At 38.5% G+C, this 23,073-nt stretch overlaps 1 protein-coding gene across 4 annotated transcripts in view; it reads right to left on the reverse strand.

The window, feature by feature from the left end:
- Window positions 1-23,073, reverse strand: part of RAB28 (RAB28, member RAS oncogene family) — a 197,471-nt gene that overhangs the window by 146,687 nt on the left and 27,711 nt on the right. For all 4 annotated transcript variants that reach the window (XM_039365351.1, XM_039365349.1, XM_039365348.1 and 1 more), the window contains one exon: window positions 17,718-17,806. In XM_039365351.1, the coding sequence (XP_039221285.1) occupies window positions 17,718-17,806 (89 nt within the window). The remainder of the gene's footprint in view (window positions 1-17,717; window positions 17,807-23,073) is intronic.

The following is a 23,073-nucleotide window of genomic DNA, read 5'->3' on the forward strand; positions in this document are numbered from 1 at the left end:
TTTTGGGTTGGTCTGTTTCTTATTGGCCTGGGTTTTTTTGTAGTTTTCTTGAGCTTCCACCAGTGCTTTGGGCACTACCAACCAGGTGCTTCAGTGTGTCAATCCATTCCATCAGGGATGTATTTTGGAGGGTAACCTAATGTAGCTCCAACATGGCCATGAAATCTTGACCCATGACAACTTGGAATGGGGTAAAGCCAATGCTGCTGTGTACTGCATTGTTATATGCTACCTCCATGAAGGGGAGGAGATCAGCCCAATTATCCCATTGGTAATTAACATAACAGAAAAGATACTGTTCTAGAACACCATTGATATGTTCAACGTTCACAGCCTCCATTCATTTGAGGATGATGCAAGGAGCTGAGTCCTTATGTGGTGCCCAGCAGTTTCAGGAACTCTTGCCAAAACTGAACTGCACTCTTCAGTCCAAAATGATTCATTGAGGATGGCCATGGAGTCTATATTTGTGTTGCAAAATAGTTTGGCTAGCGTACGTGCTGATGGGATTTTAGGCTGTGGGATAATCTGCTTGGAGAATAGATTGGTGACAACTCAAATCACCATGTTTCCTGAGCTTTCCAGTAGTTCCACTATAAAGTCCATAGAGATTTCTTTCCAGGGCGCTTGGGATTTTTGCCACTGCCTGCAGAAGGCCAGGGGTTTTCCCTGGTCATCCCTTGGCTGAGGAGGTGGGGCAAGTGACGACATAATTCTCAACGTCCTTTTTCAAAGATGGTCATCAAAACTGGTGTTTTACTAAATGTAGGGTTTTTACAAACCCAAAGTGCCCAGCCATTTTCGATTAATGCCTGTGTTAGAAGATCAAAGCATGTTGGCTTTTGGGAACATACAGCTTAGTCCCAATCCAAGGGACACCATCTCGCATGATGCACTCTGATCGGTGATTTTTAAATCATTCATCTTTATTCAGAGCCTCTGTCAGTGTCATCAGTAGGTCATCTAAGGGGTTGATTTTTTCTGAGCCCCGGTGATCACAGAGGCAGCCACTTGACTGGAGAGGATGACTGGGCTGACAACCTCAGCTCTGAAGCTATTTATTGAGTTTAGCCAAGAGAGGGTATCATCTAGAAAGTTTCCCCCCCCCCCCAGGAAGATAGTGCAATGTGAAATTAAATCAGTTGAAGTATTAAGCCCTCACACTTGTTTGGGGGATAATTTCCTGGGTGTTTTCAGAGCTCCTAGATTCTTATGATCCATCCACACTTCGAAAGGGGCTTTACCACCCTCTTAAAAAAAAGCGTATGCTTCTTTTTCCCAGACCACCCACCTCTGCTCAGCCTCAGATAGTTTTCTAGAGGTTAAATGCATGACTGCAGAACCCCTTGCTTGTTTTTCTGGAGGAGGACAGGCCTGGCTGCCACATCGCTAGTGTCGGCCCGAATGACAAATTGAGCATTTGGGTATGCTGCAAGTGGTCATTTAAGTTTCTCAAATGCCACTTGGCATTCCATTGTACACTTGAAAGTTGGCTCAGCTTGGGTTTCCCCTCTCTCTTGGTCTTCTAAAGCAAGGCTTTTCAACCAGTGGCACGTGTACCACCTGTGGTACATTGGCATCTGGCAGGTGGTACACGACCATCCAAGAAGTGGTAGCGGAGAAGGGGAATGAGCTAAACTGGTGGCAGCACCGTACAAGCCTGAGCGAGACACGGCTGGAGCTGTAGGGCTATCAGGGTTCAGCAGAAGCGCCAGGATCAGTACCAGGCTCCAGCTGATCGGCACTTCTTCTGATTGGGTTTCTTCTGATTGGCGCTTCTTCAGGGCTCAGCGGAAGCACCAGGATCAGTGCTGGATTCCAGCTCCTTCCTTCGCGAGGAAGGAGGAGGGAGGGGGGTGAGGCTTGTACCTTCCTCAAACCTGGGGCAAAGCAAAGCAACAGGAACCGGAAGTTGCCAATCGCCTGGCCGTCAGTGGCAGGCTCGGCTGCACTGCACTGGAAGCGCAAGGCAGAGGCGCCCCTGAAAATGGACCAAAGGGAAAGCAGAGCAGAAGGGAAATCTGAAACCACCCCAAAAAAAAAAACCTCCATCTCCAGACAGCCTTTTCCCCTCCTTTCTGAATGTGAGGATTTGATCCCCTGAGAAGCCACCACCACCTGGCCATCCGCTGAAGAAGCTTGGGAGGAGCAGAGCCCCGGGACTTTTGCTGTCTTGGGCTACCTGGATTCGGGAATGGCTTGTGCAATGCAGAAACCTCTTCCCTGGGGCTTCCAGTGGCTCTTCCTGGCCGCCCTGATGGTCCCGTGATGGGCAAGGGGGGCAACAAGAGGAGGGGGTGCCGCCTGCTATGGGGGCTTCGGCCTGTACTTCATTTTGGACAAGTAAGTGGCCAGGCATCACAGCGGATGTGCAGGATGAGGCTGGATTGCACGGGGCACAGCAGCCCTGGCAGTTTTTCAAAACTCCGCAGTAGTTTTTTCCCCTTTGCTTTGAGTGCCCAATTTGGACAAAAAATGCCTGGCGGATGCCACATTCGTCTTTCCTCAGGAGAAGGTTGAAAGAAAAAGTTTGGCTCCTTCGCTGGTCTCTTTTTTTTTTGCAACGTTGCTTTTGCGGGGGGGAGTTTAGCAAAGAGCAGTCAGCTTTGGCCTATTTGGTTAGACTTACAAATGTCCGTTTCCAAAACCTTAGTAAATCCCTTGCTTGACTTCCCTTATGGGATGCAATTCCTGCGGAGCAACCGTTTAAGACAGGGGTGGGGAACCCTGGCTCTTTTATGACTTGTGGATTTCAACTCCCAGAATTCCTGAGCCAGCCATGCTGAGGGGAAAGGGAGAGGTTTCCAAGCTGAGCCATGCTGGCTCAGGAATTCTGGTAGTTGAAGTCCACAAGTCATAAAAGAGCCAAGGTTCCCCACCCCTGGTTTAAGATCTCTGAACTCCGGAATCAATTTAAAACTTGCTCCATGGCAGTGATGGATTATTGATTCAATCAATAATTAGAAGTTAACATCTACGTACTCATGAAAAAGAAATATCTTTGGGAAATATTAAACAGGCAGGAACAATAGGAAAAGAGGTAGAAAACCTAGCCCCAGAAACCAACTATTACAAATACGAAAGGCTGCTCCAAAAGAAACATCCATTTCCCTTCTCTTAGAAAAGTCAAGCCGAAAAATAAAAGTACCAGAGAAGGTTTTTTTTTCTATAAAAACCATTTTTGTTCTCCATTAATGAAATGCACATTCTCTCTTTTTTCTATTCTTGCTGCTTTTTCTGCAGCTGCAGGAATTGTATCCAGGGAAGAAATAAAATGCTTGCTCATGTTATTTATTCTACAACTGACATGATGCATTGTGTTTGCATAATGTTTGGGGGCTGTATTCTTGAATTTTGGCCAGATGCATTGAAGAATGATGCTGCCAGAGAGCCTTAACAGTGCCTGACATGTAAAAACAAAACAAAACAAAAGTTTTTGTAGAGGCTGTTTCCAAAGAGCCACATTTTGCATAGTCCCAAGGCTGTGAAAAGATGATTTGGTGGATGGATTTAATTATCTTTCTTCCCGGCACTGATCCTGGCGCTTCTGCTGAGCCCTGACAGCACTGCGGAAGGAAGGAAGGAAGGAAGGAAGGAAGGAAGGAAGGAAGGAAGGAAGGAAGGAAGGAAGGAAGGAAGGAAGGAAGGAAGGAAGGAAGGACGGACCCCCCCCGACGGTAACCACAATGCTAATGCGGCCCTCAATGAAATTGAGTTTGACACCCGATATAAAAGGTTGTTAAGTGAATCTGGTTTCACCACTGACTTTGCTTGTCAGAAGGTTGCAAAAGGGAATCACATGACCCTGGGACACTGTGACCATCATAAATATGAATCAGTTGCCAAGCATCCGAATGTAAATCATGTGATCTTGGGAAGCTGAAACGGTCATAAGTGTGAAAAATGGTCATAAGTCACTTTTTTCAGTGCCATTGTAACTTCGAACAGTCACTAAGCGAACTGTTGTAAGTTGAGGACTACATGTACTTTATCACTTTTTCCTTTTTTTTGTCAAGTTTTTGACACCTTGCAAGGCGACTGGTCGTACTCGGATACTGCCATATCCTAAAAGTGGTACAATGGGTGAAAAGGTTGAAAAGCCCTGTTCTAAAAGTTAGTAATAATTAGTGCTATTTGAGCAAACAATGGGATGAATTGCTGATAAAAGTTGGCAAACCCCAGGAAGCTTTGGAGTTGCTTCCAGGTACACAGGATCCCCCATTCTAGCATGGCTCACACCTTCATGGGATCCATCTCAACCCCATTGTGGTAAACACGGTAGCCCAAATAGTCAATCTTTTCCTTGTGGAATAGAGAGGTTTATGTATAACTGAGTGGCACAGTTTTTTCACTAGTTTCATGTGTTCCTCCAGGGTTTCGGTGTAAATTAAAATATCGTCTAGATCAGTGGTAGTCAACCTGGTCCCTACCGCCCACTAGTGGGTGTTCCAGCTTTCATGGTGGGCAGTAGGGGTTTTGTCCAATACTGAAGCACTTTCCTTTTTTTTAATTTAATTTGACTTTTTAAAAAATTTTCATAGCATTATTTAAAAACATTTTCATTAGGTTTTCATAAAATTCCCCGTGACAATTTAAATTTCTGAAAATATACTATTTGTATCGCCCGCGCATAAGTTTAGTTCACATTACGTAAGTGAAACTAAATGGCGCTATAGTGCGAACGCAAACAAGAGAGCCTTGTCTCAAAATAGCTCGCGCATCTCCCCCCACACCACCCAGCTGTAACAGACAAGCAGAGCTGGTAGCTGGCACCCCCAACCCAATCCACGATGCACGAGAGAGGCATGCGCAGACAACGATACAAGGTGTAGGCTCTTTTGTTTGCGGTCACACTGGTCAGTATGCAGTTAGATTTGAGAGTGAACACGTGCCTACAGCTTCAAACAAAATACTGTGAGTCCATGTCTCAAAAAAAGAAATACGCTCGTGGCTATTTGCCAGAGTATCTAAAGATGGGTTTCATAGAATCTGTTGTAAATAAATAACATCCAATGTGTTTATTGTGTCATAAAACATTATCCAACGAGGCAATGAAGCCAAGTCAATTGCGAGAACATCTTTCTACAAAGCATCCAAATGATAAGGACAAGCCCACTGAATATTTTCAAGAAATATATAAAAAATTTCAAAATCGTTCAACAATCGTTGCATCATTTAAGAAACAACATGCAGCGAACGAAGATGGATTAATTGCCACTTATCGCATTTCACAATTAATTGCAAAAAGTGGTAACAGCTATAATATTGGAGAAACTGTAATAATACCCTCTATAAAAGAATTTATCTCAACAGTAATGCATCAGGATATACCTGAAATTTTTAAAATGTTGCCCATAAGAGATAGCATAGTAAAGCGACTAATTGAAGAAATGGCAGTTAATGATGAAAAAAAACTGATCAGTCTTCTCCAAAACTCTTCATTTTCCATGCAATTGGACGAGTCTACCATTGCAGATAATAATGCTTTATTGATGGCATATGTACATTATTTTAATGAAAACAATACATTACGAGAAGAAATGCTATTCGCAATAAATCTCATTACAGATACAAGAGGATTATCTATATTTAATACTGTGAAATCATACTTTACAAAAAATATTCCTTTGAATAATATTGTTGCATGCGCTACTGATGGTATGTCGCTATCGTGGATTTGTTGCTTATTTGAAGAAAGAAGTGCCAAATGTTTTATGTGTTCATTGTGTGGTGCACAGACAACATCTTGTAGGAAAACATCTAAGTATAAGTCTCCATTCATCATTAACTATAATAATTCAAGCCATAAACAAGATCAAATCCAATGCAAAAGATGATAGAATGTTTCGACAGCTTTGCCAGGACAATAATGAAGATTTTATTATGTTACTTTTGCACACAGAAGTTCGGTGGCTATCAAAGGGTACATCTTTGGCTCGTTTTGTAGCATTATATGATAGTGTCATACAATTTTTTGAAATAATGAGACCAATCTATGTCAACAGTTAAACACAGTAAAGAATGATGCCTTTTATTTGGCAGATATTTTCAAGAGATTTCATGATATCAATTTGCAGCTTCAAGAAGCTAATAAAACTCTTATAGGTTGCCAAAGTATTGTGTCATTATTTATTGACAAACTTGAACTACTTCGTTATAATTTATTGAAGAGAGAATTTCATTTCATCAGTTTCCTGGACTATCATCTATAAAAGATGATGTAACTCCAGAGGATATTGACAGACTCAGTAGCCACCTCAATGAACTTAAATTGGACATGGAAAAATGATTTGAAGATATTTTGAAATTGAAGGTGTATGACTGGATGAAAAATCCTTTTACCTCAAATATTGAAGAGGCTGATACAACTTGCCAAGAAAAACTGTTAGAAATTAGATGATGAAGTAAACATAAATTCGATAGTGGTGGATATGAAAACCTATGGTAAAGTTAAAAAATGCCTGTCTTATATCCAAATATATGGAAAATGGTATTCAGTTTATTGATACCTTTCCCTACCTCATATCTTGTGGAATCAGGCTTTAGTGCTGTTAATCATATTATGACCAAAGAAAGAAACCGCCTGAATATTTCCAAAAGAGGAGACCTTTGTTTGTTCCTTACAAAAATTGAGCCAGGTATCCAGTATTTAGTTTTGCAGCATCAGCCTCAGGGATCTCATTAATAATTTAATTAATTAAATGTAATTTCATCAGACTTCATGTTTCTATGTATGCAAAGTATAAATAAAAAGATAGATTTAACTACAGTAAGTTGTTTTATAAAGATTTATTCTGCCAAACTTAGCGAAAGTCTGACATAAAATATTTGGTAAGTAGACTTCCGGTGGTTTAGTGTTGGTGATGGCGGCTACTTTGTAGCCGTCCTCCTGGGAAAGAATGAGAACCGCGGAGAACAGCAGGCACCAGCTGTTCCGCGGCTCAAAACCTCCCTCCCGGGCGAAGGGGGGGAGGGGAGTATCACCTGAATAGAGGTAGAGCCTCTTGAACCCCCCAGGAATTTTTCCTTGGGGGGTGAAAAGAGAGCTCCCTCAGAGTTCGGGTTGCCTCCGCCTCCCAGCTGTCTTTGTTCCTTCGGGAACAAAGCAAAACGCCGCTACCACCTCCGCGCTTAAAGGGACCGGGTGAGTTATTTTTAAAAAGCGGACAGAGTTGGATAAAGGATTTTTCTTATTGGATTTTATTTGGACTTTAGTTTGAAAGATTGACTTTTATTTCTTTTTCTTTTTCTCTTTTTTCTTCGTTTTTTCTTGCGTGGAGAGTGAAAGTAAAATGGCGACTGGAAAGTTTTTTTTTCTTGGAAAAAAGTGAGTGAAACGGAACGTTATGGATTAGATGGGTTTTTTTTCTCTTTAAACTTTTTCTTAAGGTGGATTTGTGTTTTGGGAAGATTTCTTTTTTTTTTTTTTTTTTGCTAAACTCTCCTTTGCTATTTTTTTTCCCTTTCAAGGGATTTTTTATTTTTTATTTTTTTTTTCAAAGAAGGAGGAAAGAAGAAATAAGATTTTTTCTTTTTGAAAATAGCTTCAAAGAGGCAAGCAACTTCTACAGTACCTAAGGTGGCTTCTTCTCCTGCGATTTTACCGGCACAACAACCTAAAGCTACACCACCACCCTCTCCTCCTTTGCCAGCAATAACGGTACAAGATATGAAAGATATAATGGGAAACGCTGTAGCTCAAATCAGAGGGGAAATGAAGGAGCTTTTAGAGCAGAATAATATTCAAATCAGAGGGGAAATGAAGGAGCTTTTAGAGCAGAATAATACTATCTTGAGGCAAGATATAGTTATGGCCTTAACAGGACTTGCTTCTGTGGTTGAGAAGTTGGATTCTAGAGTGGAAGAGGTGGCAGATAAGGTGGATATTCTGGAAGACAAATTTGAAGGCATGGAAAAAAAGATGGAAATTTCACAAGATGACATTGTTATGTCTCAGTACAGAGAGATGGAGTATGCTTTAAGAATCAGAGGCCTGAAAGAAGACATGCAGCAAGACTTGAGAGAGATTGTGGTAAATGACTTTGCTGCTATTTTGAATAGAAAGAGGAAATATTCAGAGAAGTTGAGAAGATATTTAGAGTTAACTCCTGGGTTGCAAAGCAAAGAAATTTACCAAGAGATGTGGTGATTTATTTTGGGAAGAGATCTCTGCGTAATGAAATTATACAAGCTTTTTATAACAAGAGGTTTCAGATTGCTGCTCAAGATGTCATTATTCTAAAGGAGATCCCATCCAAAATTTTAAGAAGGAGAAAAGAGTTTGCTTTCTTAGCTAATGAACTTAAAAAAAGATTGATGCCATTCAGATGGGAGATTCCGATGGGTATTGTTGTGAGCCATGCGGGGACGCGTTATAGACTTAATACAGTTTCTAAAGCAAAGGAGTTTTACAAGTCGGTCCTGGGAGCAGGCTCACCACCACCTATGATGCAGAAAGTCTTGGATAGCAAAGAGGTGGAACAGCAGTCTGAAGAAGTAGTATTGATGGATGCTGGAAAGTCACAGGCGGAGTGGCTGCAACAAGCAGAGATTAAAGAGCAAAGAATGACTCGCGCAGCACATAGACGTAAGGAAAAGGAACAACAGAAGAAAGAAGTTAAAGAAGTTCTTCAAGAAGTTGCTTCGGTGTCTGTGAGAGGAGCAAGACCCAAGAGCTCTGCAGCACATTCCTCAATGGCAGATCTTCAAGTAGTCTTCTCCAGGCTTCTGGTTAAGGGAGATGGTAAAGCTCCTGACATGGAACGCTAATGGCCTCAATTCCCCTCAAAAGAGAAAGAAAATTTTTCATTATTTAAAGCAACATAATAATGATATTATTTGCTTGCAGGAAACACATATTATATCTAAAGATCAAAAATATTTAGTTAATGCTCGTCTGGGATCTCATTTTGTATCTTCTCCTCCTGGGAAAAAAGGGGGAGTAGTTATCTATGTTAAGCAAAACTTATCAGCCTGTTTGGTAGAATCTGATCTTCAAGGGAGATATGTTATGATTGAAGTTGGTTTGTATGGTAAGAAAGTACTTATAGTGGGACTGTATGCACCAAACCAACAACAGGAACAATTTTACAGATTGTTACATCAAAAATTAACTTTGTTGGATTACAGATCTGTTATATTAATGGGAGACTGGAATGGTGTTTTAGATACACAAAGAGATAAAAAAGGATCCTCTATTTCTTTTAAACAGGCTAAACTACCTAAAGCTTTTTTTGATTTGAAAGAGGACTGGGAGCTGCGAGATTATTGGCGTGAACATAACATGGAGGAGAGAGATTTCACTTTCTTTTCAGATAGACATCAATCTTTTTCAAGAATTGATTTTTTTTTTATTACAATGGATTTATATTTTAGGGTAAAGAATGTTAAAATTTTTCCCAGGACATTGACGGATCACTGTCCAGTTTGGATGGAATTGGTTGATGAAAAAGAGGAGAGGAGATCGTGGAGGATGAATGAAAATTTATTTAGACAAGAAAAGAACGTTCAAAAGTTAAAGGAGCAATTAAAGGATTATTTTGCTTTAAATATGCATAAGGGAACTTCAATGTCAATGGTCTGGGATGCAGGTAAAGCCTACATGCGGGGGATTTTGATACAAATGAACTATGTTCATAGACAGAAGCAGATGCAGAAGCGTAAGGAGTTGGAAGATGAGATTAAACTAAAAGAAAAAGCTTTGATTTTAAATCCTACAGATGAGAAGGTTAAGGAATCTATAAAATTGCTTAAATCACAATTTAATATGTTGATGGCTGATCAAATTGCAACTAATTTATTGTATATGAAACAAAACACATTTTGTAATGCTAATAAACCAGGGAGATGGCTGGCTTACCAACTGAGAAAGAAGCAGAGACAGAGAACTATAGATAAAATAAATTATAATGGTAAATTGGTATATCAGAAGGAGTTGATTAAGAAATCCTTTTTAGATTACCAAAAATTATATATGAGTATTAAAGTACAGGTTTCAGATATAGATAATTATTTAAATGAAGCTAACTTTCCTAAATTAATAGAAGATCAGAAACAAGAAATTAATGGTTTGATTACTAGTGAGGAGATTGAGACAGTAATTAAAGAATTAAAATTAGGTAAGGCACCGGGTATGGACGGTTTGACATCTATTTATTACAAAACATTGGTACAAGAGATGATTCAACCTTTAAGTGAGCTTTTTAATAATATATTACAGGGTTCAGAGATTCTCCTGTCATGGGGTAGAGCTTTTATATCTTTGATTCCAAAAGAAGATCAAGATCTCATTTTACCAAAGAATTATAGACCTATATCTCTCTTAAATGTAGACTACAATATCTTTGTGGCTGTGAAAGTTGGACCGTAAGAAAGGCTGAGCGCAAAAGAATTGAGGCCTTTGAACTATGGTGCTGGAGAAGACTCCTGCGAGTCCCTTGGACTGCAAGGCGTTCAAACCGGTCAGTCCTAGAAGAGATCAACACCGACTGCTCTTTAGAAGACCAGATCCTGAAGTTGAAACTCAAGTACTTTGGCCACCTAATGAGAAGGAAGGATTCACTGGAGAAGAGCCTAATGTTGGGAAAGATTGAGGGCAATAGAAGAAGGGGACGACAGAGAATGAGATGGCTGGATGGAGTCACTGAAGCAGTAGGTGTGAATTTAAATGGACTCCAGAAGATGGTAGAGGACAGGAAGACCTGGAGGAACATTGTCCATGGGGTCGCGACGGGTCGGACACGACTTCGCAATTAACAACAACAACAACAAGATCTTTTCAAAAATTTTAGCTAACAGGCTTATGAGGGTTTCGCATCATGTAATACATATGGATCAAACGGGTTTTATAACTGGAAGGTACATGAAGAATAATGTCAGACAAATCATTAACTTATTAGAATATTTAGATAAAAACAATCAAGTTTCTGCAGGATTGATATTTTTAGATGCTGAAAAAGCTTTTGACCAGCTGAATTGGCAATTTATGTTAAGATTAATTGAGAAAATGAACTTTGGAGAAAAATTTTTACAAGCTCTTGGTGTTATTTATCAAAAGCAAACGGCACAACTTATAGTTAATGGGGGTTTGTCAGAGGTGTTTACAATAGAGAAGGGGACTAGACAGGGTTGTCCATTGTCACCATTGCTGTTTGTTTTAACCTTGAAAATATCGTTGATTAAAATTCGAGAATCACAGCAAATAAAAGGAATAGAAGTTAATAAAAAAGAATATAAATTAAGGGCTTTTGCAGATGACTTGGTGGTTACCTTATCTCAACCTATTTATTCTGTAATAGAGTTATTACAATTGATACATCAGTATGGACAGGTTTCGGGTTTTAAAATTAATAACAATAAGACTAAAATATTGCCTAAAAATATGACTAATCTGGACAAGCAGACTTTGGTCAAGTTGACAGATTTTGAGGTTGTCAATAAGGTAAAATATTTGGGGGTTATTTTATCTGTTTCTAATGCAAAATTGTACAAAAATAATTATGAAAGGCTGTGGGTTAAAATACAAAGAGATTTGGAAAATTGGGAGAAGTTGCAATTATCTCTTTTGGGAAGAATTGCAGCGATCAAAATGAATGTTCTGCCAAAGTTTCTTTTTTTATTTCAAATGATACCTATTTTAAAGAATGAGGTTAATTTAAATGAATGGCAGAAAGGTATTAATAAATTTATCTGGGCAGGGAAAAAACCAAGAGTAAAACTTAAAATTATACAGGATATTCGTGAGAGAGGTGGACTCAAGGTACCGAATTTGAAATTGTATTATGATGCTGTGGTTTTAACATTAATAAGTGATTGGGTTAATTTAACAAATGTAGAAATACTCCTCTTGGAGGGTTGGGATTTACTTTTTGGATGGCATGCCTATTTAATTTTTAATAAAAAGGTTGATAGGGTCTTTAAATCTCATATTATAAGGATTTCTTTACTTCGGGTTTGGAGGAAATATTATAGAAGTGATTTTAAAATTCCATTATGGGCTATACCGGGGCATGCGATAGAAGGGATAAGGAGAGGAGTCAAGATGGATAGCGTTTCTTATGCACAACTACTTAGATGGGATGGTAAAAATTGGCAATTAAAATTTTTGGAAGATTTAATACAAGAAAATATTATTTATTCATGGTTTCATTATAGACAAATAGTGGAGAGGTGGAAGATAGATCGTAACGTGGGTTTGCTTAGAGAAGATGAGAATTTATTAAAACAAATAAAAGATCAAAGATGAACCCATATTAAGAGAATTTATGGGGTGTTAGTAGAATTGGATTCAGAAGCAGAATTAGTTAAAGAATGTATGGTCAAATGGGCACAAAATTTTGATGAACCGGTTCTATTAGATACCTGGGAAATTATTTGGGTGAGGAATGTTAAATTTACACAAGCCCAAAATTTAAGGGAAAATTTTTACAAAATGTTTTATAGATGGCACCTTGATCCACAAAAAATGTCTCGTATGTATCCTGACTTACAGCCTAAATGTTGGAGATGTGGATGTTTGGATGCTACTTATTATCATATCTGGTGGTCATGTAAAAATATAAAAGCTTTTTGGATTAAGATATGGTGGAATATTCAAAGAATTTTTAGAAGAAGGGTAAAATTTACCCCACAATTGTTTTTGTTAGGTATTGTTTCTGATTGTGATACTAAAGAGACTATATTGATGTTAAATTTAATTACAGCGGCAAGGTTGTTAGTAGGGCAATGTTGGAAGAAGGAATCTTTGCCTACCTTGCAAGAGTGGTTTTTTAAAGTTTCTTATTTGGCGGAAATGGCAAAGATTTCGGCTTTCTTGAAAGACCAATCGCAAGAGAAGTATTTTTTGGTATGGAAAAAATGGATAGACTTTATACAATATAAGTTGGATATAAAAAAATATTATTTAGCTTTCTAATAACTTATACTTAAAATTTAAGATATTTTATAGACTTTTTTCTTTTTTCTTTCTTCCTATTTTCTTGTATTTCCTTGTATTTTTGTTTTTATATATATATATATTATTGTTAACTAGTTTACAATTTGTTTAATTAATGTATTTAGATTTGTTTATGGTTTATATCTGTTTTAAGACTTTTTGAAAAAATATTAATTAAGCCTGTATTCAGCTCTGGGAAGGTCGGGGGAGGGCATGAGAGGGTTGGGGGGGCTCGGGGAAGGGAACCGTATTGTTTTGTAAAATTTAAAAATTTTCAATAAATATATATATATATATTTGGTAAGTAATTATTATTATATGTTTTAACTTTCTGTAACTCTGGCTTTATAAATTTTATAAAGTAAAGTTACTTCCCTATTTATAAATCACCATTACTGTGGAACCGGTGGACGGTTAGAAAATTTTACTACTAACAGAGATACAAAAGTGGGCGGTAGGTATAAAAAGGTTGACTACCCCTGGTCTAGATAAACTAGGATCCCTTTGTATAAATGTTCATGTAGGATTTCGTTAATCTCTTGCACAAAAAATGTGGGTGCCCTCAGTAGCCCAAAGGGTAGTACACAGAACTGGAAACATCCTAGCAGGCAAATGAAGGCTGTTTCATTCCTCTCGATGCATACTCAGTAATACCTCTCTCTTAGATCTAATTTGGTGAAAATCCTTCCCTTGGTTAGATGGGCAAGTATGTCCTTCATCAGTGGGAGGGGGAGATGTTTTCAAGGCAGATGGCACTTAGCCCACGGTAATCCATGCATAGGCAGAGGGAACCATCTTTTTTCTCCCAAAAAAGTACAGGTACTGCCATATGTGACTTTGACAGTTGAATGAAACCCTACGGGAGGTTCTTGTCTATAAAGACTCAGAGTTTGTTTAACTGTTTTGGGATCATGGAGTACAGTTTTGGTTTAAAAAGTTTGGCCCCGGGTACTATTTCTATGGAGCAATCTGTGGCGATGAGGGTGAAGTGTGTCTGAGTCCCTTTCACTGAAAACTTTCTGTAAGTCCCAATACTCTTTGGGGATTCGAGGATCCGCCTTTGTTTGCGCACTGCTGCAGCTCCTTCCTCTTTCACTTTCTTAATGGGCAACGCACTGAGCTGCGAGGTCAACTTTTCTTTCAGTCCTCCCTCGACTGGTCTCTGCCTGATTTTTAATATTCACCTCCTCCAATTTATGGAGGGGTTCTACTTTAATAGCCACACTAAGCCCAGCAGTATGGGTCTGTCGATGCCTGGTGCTACTATGAAACTGATGGTTTTTCATGGGGCCCCATCTTCATCTCTACAGGTTCTGTAACAAACAATGCAGGAGCCACTCTTGCTATTGAGCCATCTAGCTGACAAAATGCTACAGGGACTTTTAGTTCCCTGAGTCATATCCCCAGTTTCTCCACTATGCCAGGGCTGACCAGGCATCTGGTGCACCCTGAGTCCAATAATGCAATCAAGTTCTCCATGCGCGCCAAGGATGGTACACTTAATTCAATTGGGATTGTTACGGGTATGATGGGGCGACTTACCAAGGATCGTCTATTCTGCTGTCACTCTCCATCCCAAGCTTGGGGAACTAGGTGTCAAGCATCAAAGAAACATTATTCTGCTTCAGCCATTATTGTTTCTTAGCTTGCCTACAGACACAGGAGAGGGAAGATGATTGGAGTCTCAGTGCATCTGTAAACAGTCCAGCCTGGAAACCAAGGTCATCAGAGAACCGTTCGGCTGACAACTGAAGATTTTTCTCATAACAAATGTCTGACACTTAATTGGGGGGATGTGACCTGCTCCATCAGAGGGGAAAAGAGGTTCTATAGTTTTAATTTATTGTTCTGGTGCCATTTTCGCCAGACTGGTTTTCTATTGCCCCGATATGTTATACTCAATAAAGTTTTGCATTAGAGATTGGAATGTCTCAGCTATGCTTATTTCATTGGGATCATCAGTCAGAATCTTGACACTTGGTCTGAGTTCCCTCACCATCACCAGGCGGTGGAGTAAACTCAAACTTCTACCCCCTTAAGGGTCATCTCTCATGGCTTTGTGAAACCTTTGCTTCCTCACTGCACAGGGCTGGACATTGGTTAGGGTGCTCGGCAATCAGCTGCTCTATGGCCCTCCTTGCCACAGTGAAAGCAGCTGGTGGAGCGGCAGTGTGGGCTCTGTTCTCTTTTCCCCAATTTTGGGATTTCTTTCTTTTCCATGGGAAAAGGTCGTCTCTACTCTCCACTAGCATGGGTGTGGTATCTGGCTAGGTCGATCCCTACTTCATCAGCATCAATGAAGGGTTCGTGGTATGCCCCTGGAGAGACAGGTATAAAAGATCTCATTTCTCAGGCCATCTTGGAAACACTCAATTAGCATGTCTTGTGGCCAGTTGATCAGCTTGCAGGCCAGGCTTCAGAATTCTTGAATGTAGATAGCAACGGGTCACCTGCCCTGCCTTATGAACATGATTCTTGTCTTGGCCTTTCGGTCAGTGAGGGGGTCTTCGAAATGCTTCCTCAGGGCCACCATGAATATATTGAAGTTGTATGGGTCATTTTTCTGGAGGGCCACCATCCACTCTTCTGCCTCACCCTTTAACACCATGGTGATAATTCTTACTTTAGCCAGGTCAGTTGGCAGGTCGGCCCCATATTGTTGTATATAATCTACACCTGAGTAAGGAAGAATGCCAGCTGTTCACCCCAGGGCCAGTGGTCTGCATTCTCTTTTCCACAGGAGGTCCGCCTAGGCTGATGGCAGTAGCCGTACTGCTCTCAGCTGTTGGACTGGAGTCAGCGGCACAGGTGCTGGCGTCAAAGCTGCTGCAGTCACTGCATCAGCTGACTGGGCTGGTGATGGTGCTGGCCATTCTTAGGCTTCTCAGGTCTGAAGCAGTCAAAAGCATCTGTCAGGAAGTCTATAACTTGCTAAAAAATGAAATCATGGGGGTCTGGCTCACTTCCTGTTGCCCCACACTCTTCTTTGGCTGGTGGTGCTCGTGGTCAGCTCCCTTGGCTTCTCTAGGAAAAAGTTACCCCAGAGGACTTCTCTTCATGTTCTTCCATTTTCCTGATACCTATGGACCATAGGAATTTTGGCTGGTCCCTCAGGGCTTCTGCCTCCTCTTCCAACTCCAGGTAGACTTCCCTACTCCTGGGTCTTTAGTAAAAATATACCTTTTCTCTTCCAATGGAGTCAAGGGTCTTTCTTTCCTAAGCATGCAAGCTGGGACAGGGCTGACATTAAGCCAGACCTGCAATAACATTCCACCCAGAAACTCACGTCTACCATGGCGATGGTGCATAGAATGTCCATCCACAAAAGTGAGCACAAGGAGATGAAGAACTGGGAAGAAACTGCCTCAAGTGTTTTTGCATAAAACATACTTTTGGGGAATTACCGCAAAAAGGTCAACCTTGGTCTCATCAGACCCTAATACATTTTCCCACATGCTTTTATCAGACTTGATGTAGGTTTTTGCAAAATGTAGCGAGGCTTGGATGTTTACAGTCCAGACATATGAAGAATACAGAAGATTGTTCTCACATGTAATATATAACAAGTACTTGCAAGAAATTCCTCCAGCTCTTTTTAATATTGCTGTAGGCCTCTTGGCAGCCTCTTGAATCAATTTTCTTTTGGGTTTTTTTTCATCAACTTTGGAGGGAGATCCAATTCTTGGTAATGCCACTGTTGTGCCATATTTTTTCAATCTGTTGATGACTGGTTTCACTATGTTCCATAGTATATCCAATGCCTTGGAAAGTATTTTGTAGTCTTCTCCTGACTGATACCTTCCAACAATGATATATCCCTTTGATGCTTTGTAAATTCTGAAGGGTATGGCTTTTGCTGCAAGAGGCAACTGAATAAATGTCAGAAAAGTCCTATTAGAACAACTAAATTTTATATATATTTGATCATAGTGACTTTAATTTGATGACAGGTGTATATTGACTATTATTTAACATTGGCTTGAATGTGATTCAATTCAATTCTGAACACAGCTACATGCCTACTTGTAAGAGGGCATGCACTCTTATGCAACCAAGTTGTAAGTTTTTTATTTTTGCCCTTAAAAGATTTCAGTTTGTTGTACAGCTTATATGTTATATTAAAGATGGTAAAAATTCTGAAGTGATTTATCTTGGTCTGATTTTTAACTTCTCAAAAACCTGGTGTTTTAAGTGTGTAGATATTTTATATCCACTGCATACATATATACTCATTCTATCTAAAACTTTGTCCTAAAATCATGCACTGGTTATATATGTTAACTATGATTATTAACATAGTTTCTTTGCTTGCAAAGTACTATTTATTTTCACTGTTTTGTAAAAAGATTTATCTAATTGGTTACCATCTGTAAACTCCCCCAGAAATTTGGCTAATTGAACAAATTTAATGCCACAGGATTGCCCTTAAATTCCTCCTCCTCCTTTTTCTTAACAGAAAGTATCTCTAGTCACACAGCATAGGGATATCTAGATAACTGTAATAAAAACTGCTATTTTCAACTGAATATACACAATATAGAGCAAGCAACATCTGTTTCAGAGAGTTATTAGTGATACATCTCATTCATAAAAGAAAGTACTGTCCAAGCACCCGGCCCAAAATAACCCTTGATCTATAAAATGAATGTTCAAATAAATTTCATGTATATATTTACATTTTAATATTCATTTAAAGTTGTGTTGTAAATTATTATTTTTAAATAAACATTTTAGGAAGACCAAGTATAAGAAACTGTGGTAGTTTACAATTCTTTAACCATACCTGTGCACCATAGATATATTTGTCCAGCATCTTGCTTCCTATTGTTTGGCCTCCAATATCCCATACATGAAGAGTAACGTTTATATTTCCTGAAAAAGAGAAGGGGGAACAAAAAGCTGATGTATAAGGCATAGCTGAGTAACAGAATCAGATATTAAATAATCTTTACAATTCAGTATTGAAACACTGTACAATATACCTATATACAATGTGTTAATCACTAATGTATTTGTCTTGTAAAACATAAATAAGATTAGCAACAAGCTTTTTTACTACACACAACACATGGTTGGCTGTAATACATCAAATTTCAAAAAATGCTGAAATTCATTAAGAGGCTTCACTTGTTTTTTAAGCAGCAGTTGTACATAATACACTGTCAAACTGTTTTTACACAGAATGGTAATTTGAAATGCAGATTTACTTGGCTGCCCAGCTAATGTTTTCTAAGCTATGCGACTAAAAATAAAATATTGAAATGAAAAATAATATTTAAAACATTTTAAATGTTATAAAATGAAATTTAAAATTTTACTGGTAATGTTAGCCTAACATATATCTACTCAGAAGTAAACCCCAGTAAAATCAATGTTACTTACTTCCAAAGAAAAGTACAGTACTGCAGTCTTAGTAACCGAAATTATCAAACATAGGTTGCATCACAGAATTAATTTATTAGTTTAAAAGATGAGCTACTTAAGAGGCCAAGGCAAATGGCTGTATCTTTATTACGTTCCCAAAGGATGACAAAGATTGGGGGGAGGGGAGGACCTTTTGCATTCTACAGCAAAAGTACCATCACAAAGACAAATCCCTTCTCAGGATCCCTGCTCCCCCCTCACTGCATCTGATGGCAATCTGAAGAGCAGAGCAAAAGAATCTTCAGGTCCAGCACAATATCCGCAGAAGATAATTATTCTGTTATGCCCAAATAATTAAGACCATTTAAACTGGGCAAAAAAAATGGATTAGCAGCTATGTTTAGTTTTTTTAAATTTTCAAAGGCATAAAATAAGTGCTCTAAACTGTTAACTACTGTATTTCATCTTAAATATATCTCACCTCTTAAGATGATAATATGATTAAAGGCATGGTAGGCCATAAAAACAAAAAAAATAACAGCACATAGAGCATATTCACCCTCTGTCAATGCTCCAGTGATAAATGCACTGGGGGTTCCAGGAAGGATTCAGCCTGTCTAACAACTCATTAGCTCAGGGCGGATTCCTGACTGGATGGCAATTTACACTCATCCTCAGCCATATCACTTTTTCCTGGACTGTTTTAGAAACAAAAAAGTAAACCCCCAAATAGAGACACATAAAGTAGATTTTGGATACAAGCCTATAAACAAAATACAATATAATTTTGTGAGTTACTATGTCACAAATTACTGTATTTTCATTATTTGTTAACAGCCATCCAGCAAATACTCCTTGTGGGTAAAATACTTTTTCTTAGTAATGCACTTTTATCTTGTGGGTAAAATACTTTCCAAAAGGCCTCTGCAGCCAAGCACAGAGCTACGGATTGAACCCATAGGCTGTAGAGGCCTTTCCAGAAGGCCTCTGATGGCGAAATGAAGGCCAGAGGGCACCACATGCATCAATCTGGAGCTCCATTCTCAGCTGCAGAGGAATTTCCTGAAGGCCTCTGATGGCGAAAAGGAGGTCAGGGGCTCGCGCAAGCAGCAGCAAGCAGCTACAGAAGAAATGGGCCGGCTGGGCGGGACTGTTGGTGCCGCCACTGCAAGGTGAGACCGTGAGGCCCCAAATTGGAAGCGGATATTTCTCTCCTTTAAACAGCTCACCATACCGCTGATGCTATTTAAGATGAAGGCTTATCTAGCCTCCTTTCAAATCTCTCCCATCAGAGTTTTCTGTGAACATGAGAGCTTCCAAGGTTGCTGTCTCTTCCGCATTCTCAACCCTGGGAAAGGGAGAGGGAGAAAGTGGGAGTAAGCCAGCCCCATTTGGAGAAGACGTACTTAATAGCACAGAAACTGGGCTTATTAATGCTTTTGGCATTAATAAGTGAACAAGGAGTGAACAAGATAATATACTATTCCTTAGAAAACCTAAAGAAATCCTTATTGGTCACAATCGATATGGCTGAACCACTTATTGATTTGGTTTCCCCTATAATTCAGCCTCTTACTTTTTCCCCAGGGGGCAAGAGTTTGCAAGAATATGAGTTCATGGAAAGCAGAAGCCAAGATACACAGGGGCCAGTAGAGGCCCCAATAGAGAAGGAGATACTAGCATCCTTGTGTGATTTTCCAATGATACCCTCTGCAACACATCAATCTTGAGAGAGAGGACTCACATAAGTGCCTTCATTTCAAAGCCGAATGGAGCACAACCTAATAACTCCCTGCTCTACACCTAGAGAAGAGGCTCCGGAATGGCAAGCCTTGTTAGCTGGTGCTAAATCTTCTTACCTCAAACAAATTTCCCAGGAGTCTACACAAAATTTTGATGGGGCGCTCCTCCTTTTAGAGAAGGCCAATTTCGTGCGGGACGATACCTCAAGCCATTGCAACAACCCTACAACTTCCCTTTGTATAAATCAAATCTCCTGATGAGCTGCAAAAGATGATCCCCTCTCCATTATAACCTGGAATATAGCGGGTTGGTCTGTGCCATCAAAAGACCAACAGTTTTTTAACTCTGCTTAAGGAGCAATTTAATATGTTAATAGCGGATCAGATGGCAACTAATTTGAGGTATATGAAACACAATACATTTTGTAATGCAAATAAACCTGGTAGATGGTTGGCTTATCAATTACGTAAGAAACAGAAATCAAGGACTATAGATAAAATAATTTATAAAGGTAAAGAAGTGTATCAACAAAATTTGATTAAAAAGACTTTTTTAGATTTTTATTCAAAGTTATATGCTAGTGAAACTATACAAACTTCAGACATAGAAAAATATTTACAGGAAGCACATTTTCCTAGACTTACGATTGACCAACGTGATGGGATTAATGGTTTAATTACTTCTGAACAGATTATTTCTGCAATTAAACAATTGAAGGTTGGCAAGACTCCGGGTACTGATGGACTAACAGCAATTTATTATAAGATGCTATCTGAAGAAATGATAGAACCATTAAAGGAACTTTTCAATGATATTTTGTTGGGAGTAGAGCTACCTCCATCTTGGAGAAGGGCTTTTATATCATTGATTCCAAAGGAAGACCAGGATCTGTCCCAACCTAGAAATTATAGGCCTATATCTCTTTTAAATACAGATTATAAGATTTTTGCAAAGATACTGGCAAATAGATTAATGCAGGTTTTGAAACAATTGATTCATACTGACCAATCTGGATTTATAATGGGAAGATATATGAAATATAATGTAAGACAAATTGTTAACTTACTAGAGTATTTGGATAAGAACAATCAAATCCCTGCTGCTTTAATATTTATAGATGCTCAGAAAGCTTTTGATCAATTAGATTGGAAATTTTTATTGAAAGTTGTAGAGGAAATGAACTTTGGAGACAAATTTTTGTGTGCTCTCAAGGCCATATATCAAATCGGCACAAATTATAATTAATGGGGGATTAACAGATGTATTTAAAATAGAAAAAGGTACAAGGCAGGGTTGTCCCTTATCCCCCTTGTTATTTGTATTAACAATGAAGATTTTACTTATTAAAATTCGAGATTCATCTAGATTAAAGGGAATAAAAATAAGTAAGATTGATTATAGGCTGAGAGCTTTTGCTGATGATTTGGTTGTGACGTTATCCCACCCAACAGATTCGGTCAGAGACTTGGTTGAAATTTTAGCGCAGTATGGACAGGTCTCTGCTTTTAAGGTGAATAAGAACAAAACTAAAATATTATTGAAAAATATGTCTATGAAGGGAAATGATATTATAGTTGAAGCAACAGGTTATGAAGTAGTTAATAAGGTTAAGTATTTAGGAGTACATATCACAACATCTAATGGAAAATTGTATAAGAATAATTATGAACGCTTATGGGTAAAAGTACAAAAAGATTTAAATGATTGGCAAAAATTACAACTATCGTTGCTGGGGAGAATCTCAGTAGTAAAGATGAATGTTCTACCAAAGTTTCTTTTTTTGTTTCAGATGATACCTATCTTAAAAAAGGATGCTAATTTGGATGAATGGCAGAAAGGTATCAATAAATTTATCTGGGGTGGGAAGAAATCAAGGGTAAAGTTTAAGATTTTGCAAGACACTCGAGAAAGAGGTGGACTTAAAGCACCTAATTTGAAATTATATTATGATGTGGCCACTTTAACTTTAGTAAGTGATTGGCTTAATTTAACAAATAAAAATATTCTTGCTCTTGAAGGTTGGGATTTATTATATGGTTGGCATGCATATTTAATTTTTGACAAGAAAGTAGATCTGGTTTTTAAGTCACACATTTTAAGAAATGCTTTACTTCGAGTTTGGAAGAAGTATTATTATAAGTTAAATTATAAAATACCTATTTGGGGGATTCCCGGACAAGCAATTCAGGGGATTTCTAAGGGGGTGAATTTTGATAATATTTCGTATAAAGAATTACTTATTTGGTCGGGTACTGATTGCAATTGAAGTCTTCAGATTTGTTAAGGCAAGAAAATATTTTACAATCATGGTTTCAATATTTGCAAATAGTGGAGAGGTGGACCTTAGATAAGAAAGTGGGAATCACCTTAGCAGATGAAAATTTGGTAATTCAGATTAAAGATCAGAAATATGCTCATATTAAAAGAATTTACAATGAGTTAATAAAATTGGATTCGGAAACAGAGCTAGTAAAAGATTGTATGATTAAATGGGCTCAGAATATTCAGGAACCGATTTTATTGGATTTATGGCAGTTAATTTGGATTAGAAATGTTAAATTTACGCAGGATCAAAATTTGAGGGAAAATTTTTATAAAATGTTATATAGATGGCATCTGGATCCTAAAAAGTTGTCTTGTATGTACCCGAACCTGCAACCCAAATGTTGGAGATGTGGTAGCTTGGATGCAACTTATTTTCATGTTTGGTGGACTTGTAAAAATATTAAAGCCTTTTGGATTATGATTTGGTGGAACATTCAAAAGGTTTTTAAGAGGAAGATTAAGTTTACTCCCCAATTATTTCTTTTGGGTATTTTTGTGGATTTTGATTCTAAAGAAACTATTTTAATATTGAATTTAATAACAGCAGCAAGATTATTGGTGGGTCAATATTGGAAGAAAGACTCACTGCCTTCTTTAGAAGAATGGGTATTTAAGGTTTCTAATTTAGCAGAAATGGCTAAAATTTCTGCTTATTCACAAGAGAGATATGTTATTGTATGGAGAAGATGGATAGAATATATTCAGAA

Source organism: Crotalus tigris, unplaced genomic scaffold (genome assembly GCF_016545835.1).
Source record: "Crotalus tigris isolate CLP2741 ecotype Arizona unplaced genomic scaffold, ASM1654583v1 scf7180000020047.836343, whole genome shotgun sequence".
Lineage (NCBI taxonomy): Eukaryota > Metazoa > Chordata > Lepidosauria > Squamata > Viperidae > Crotalus > Crotalus tigris.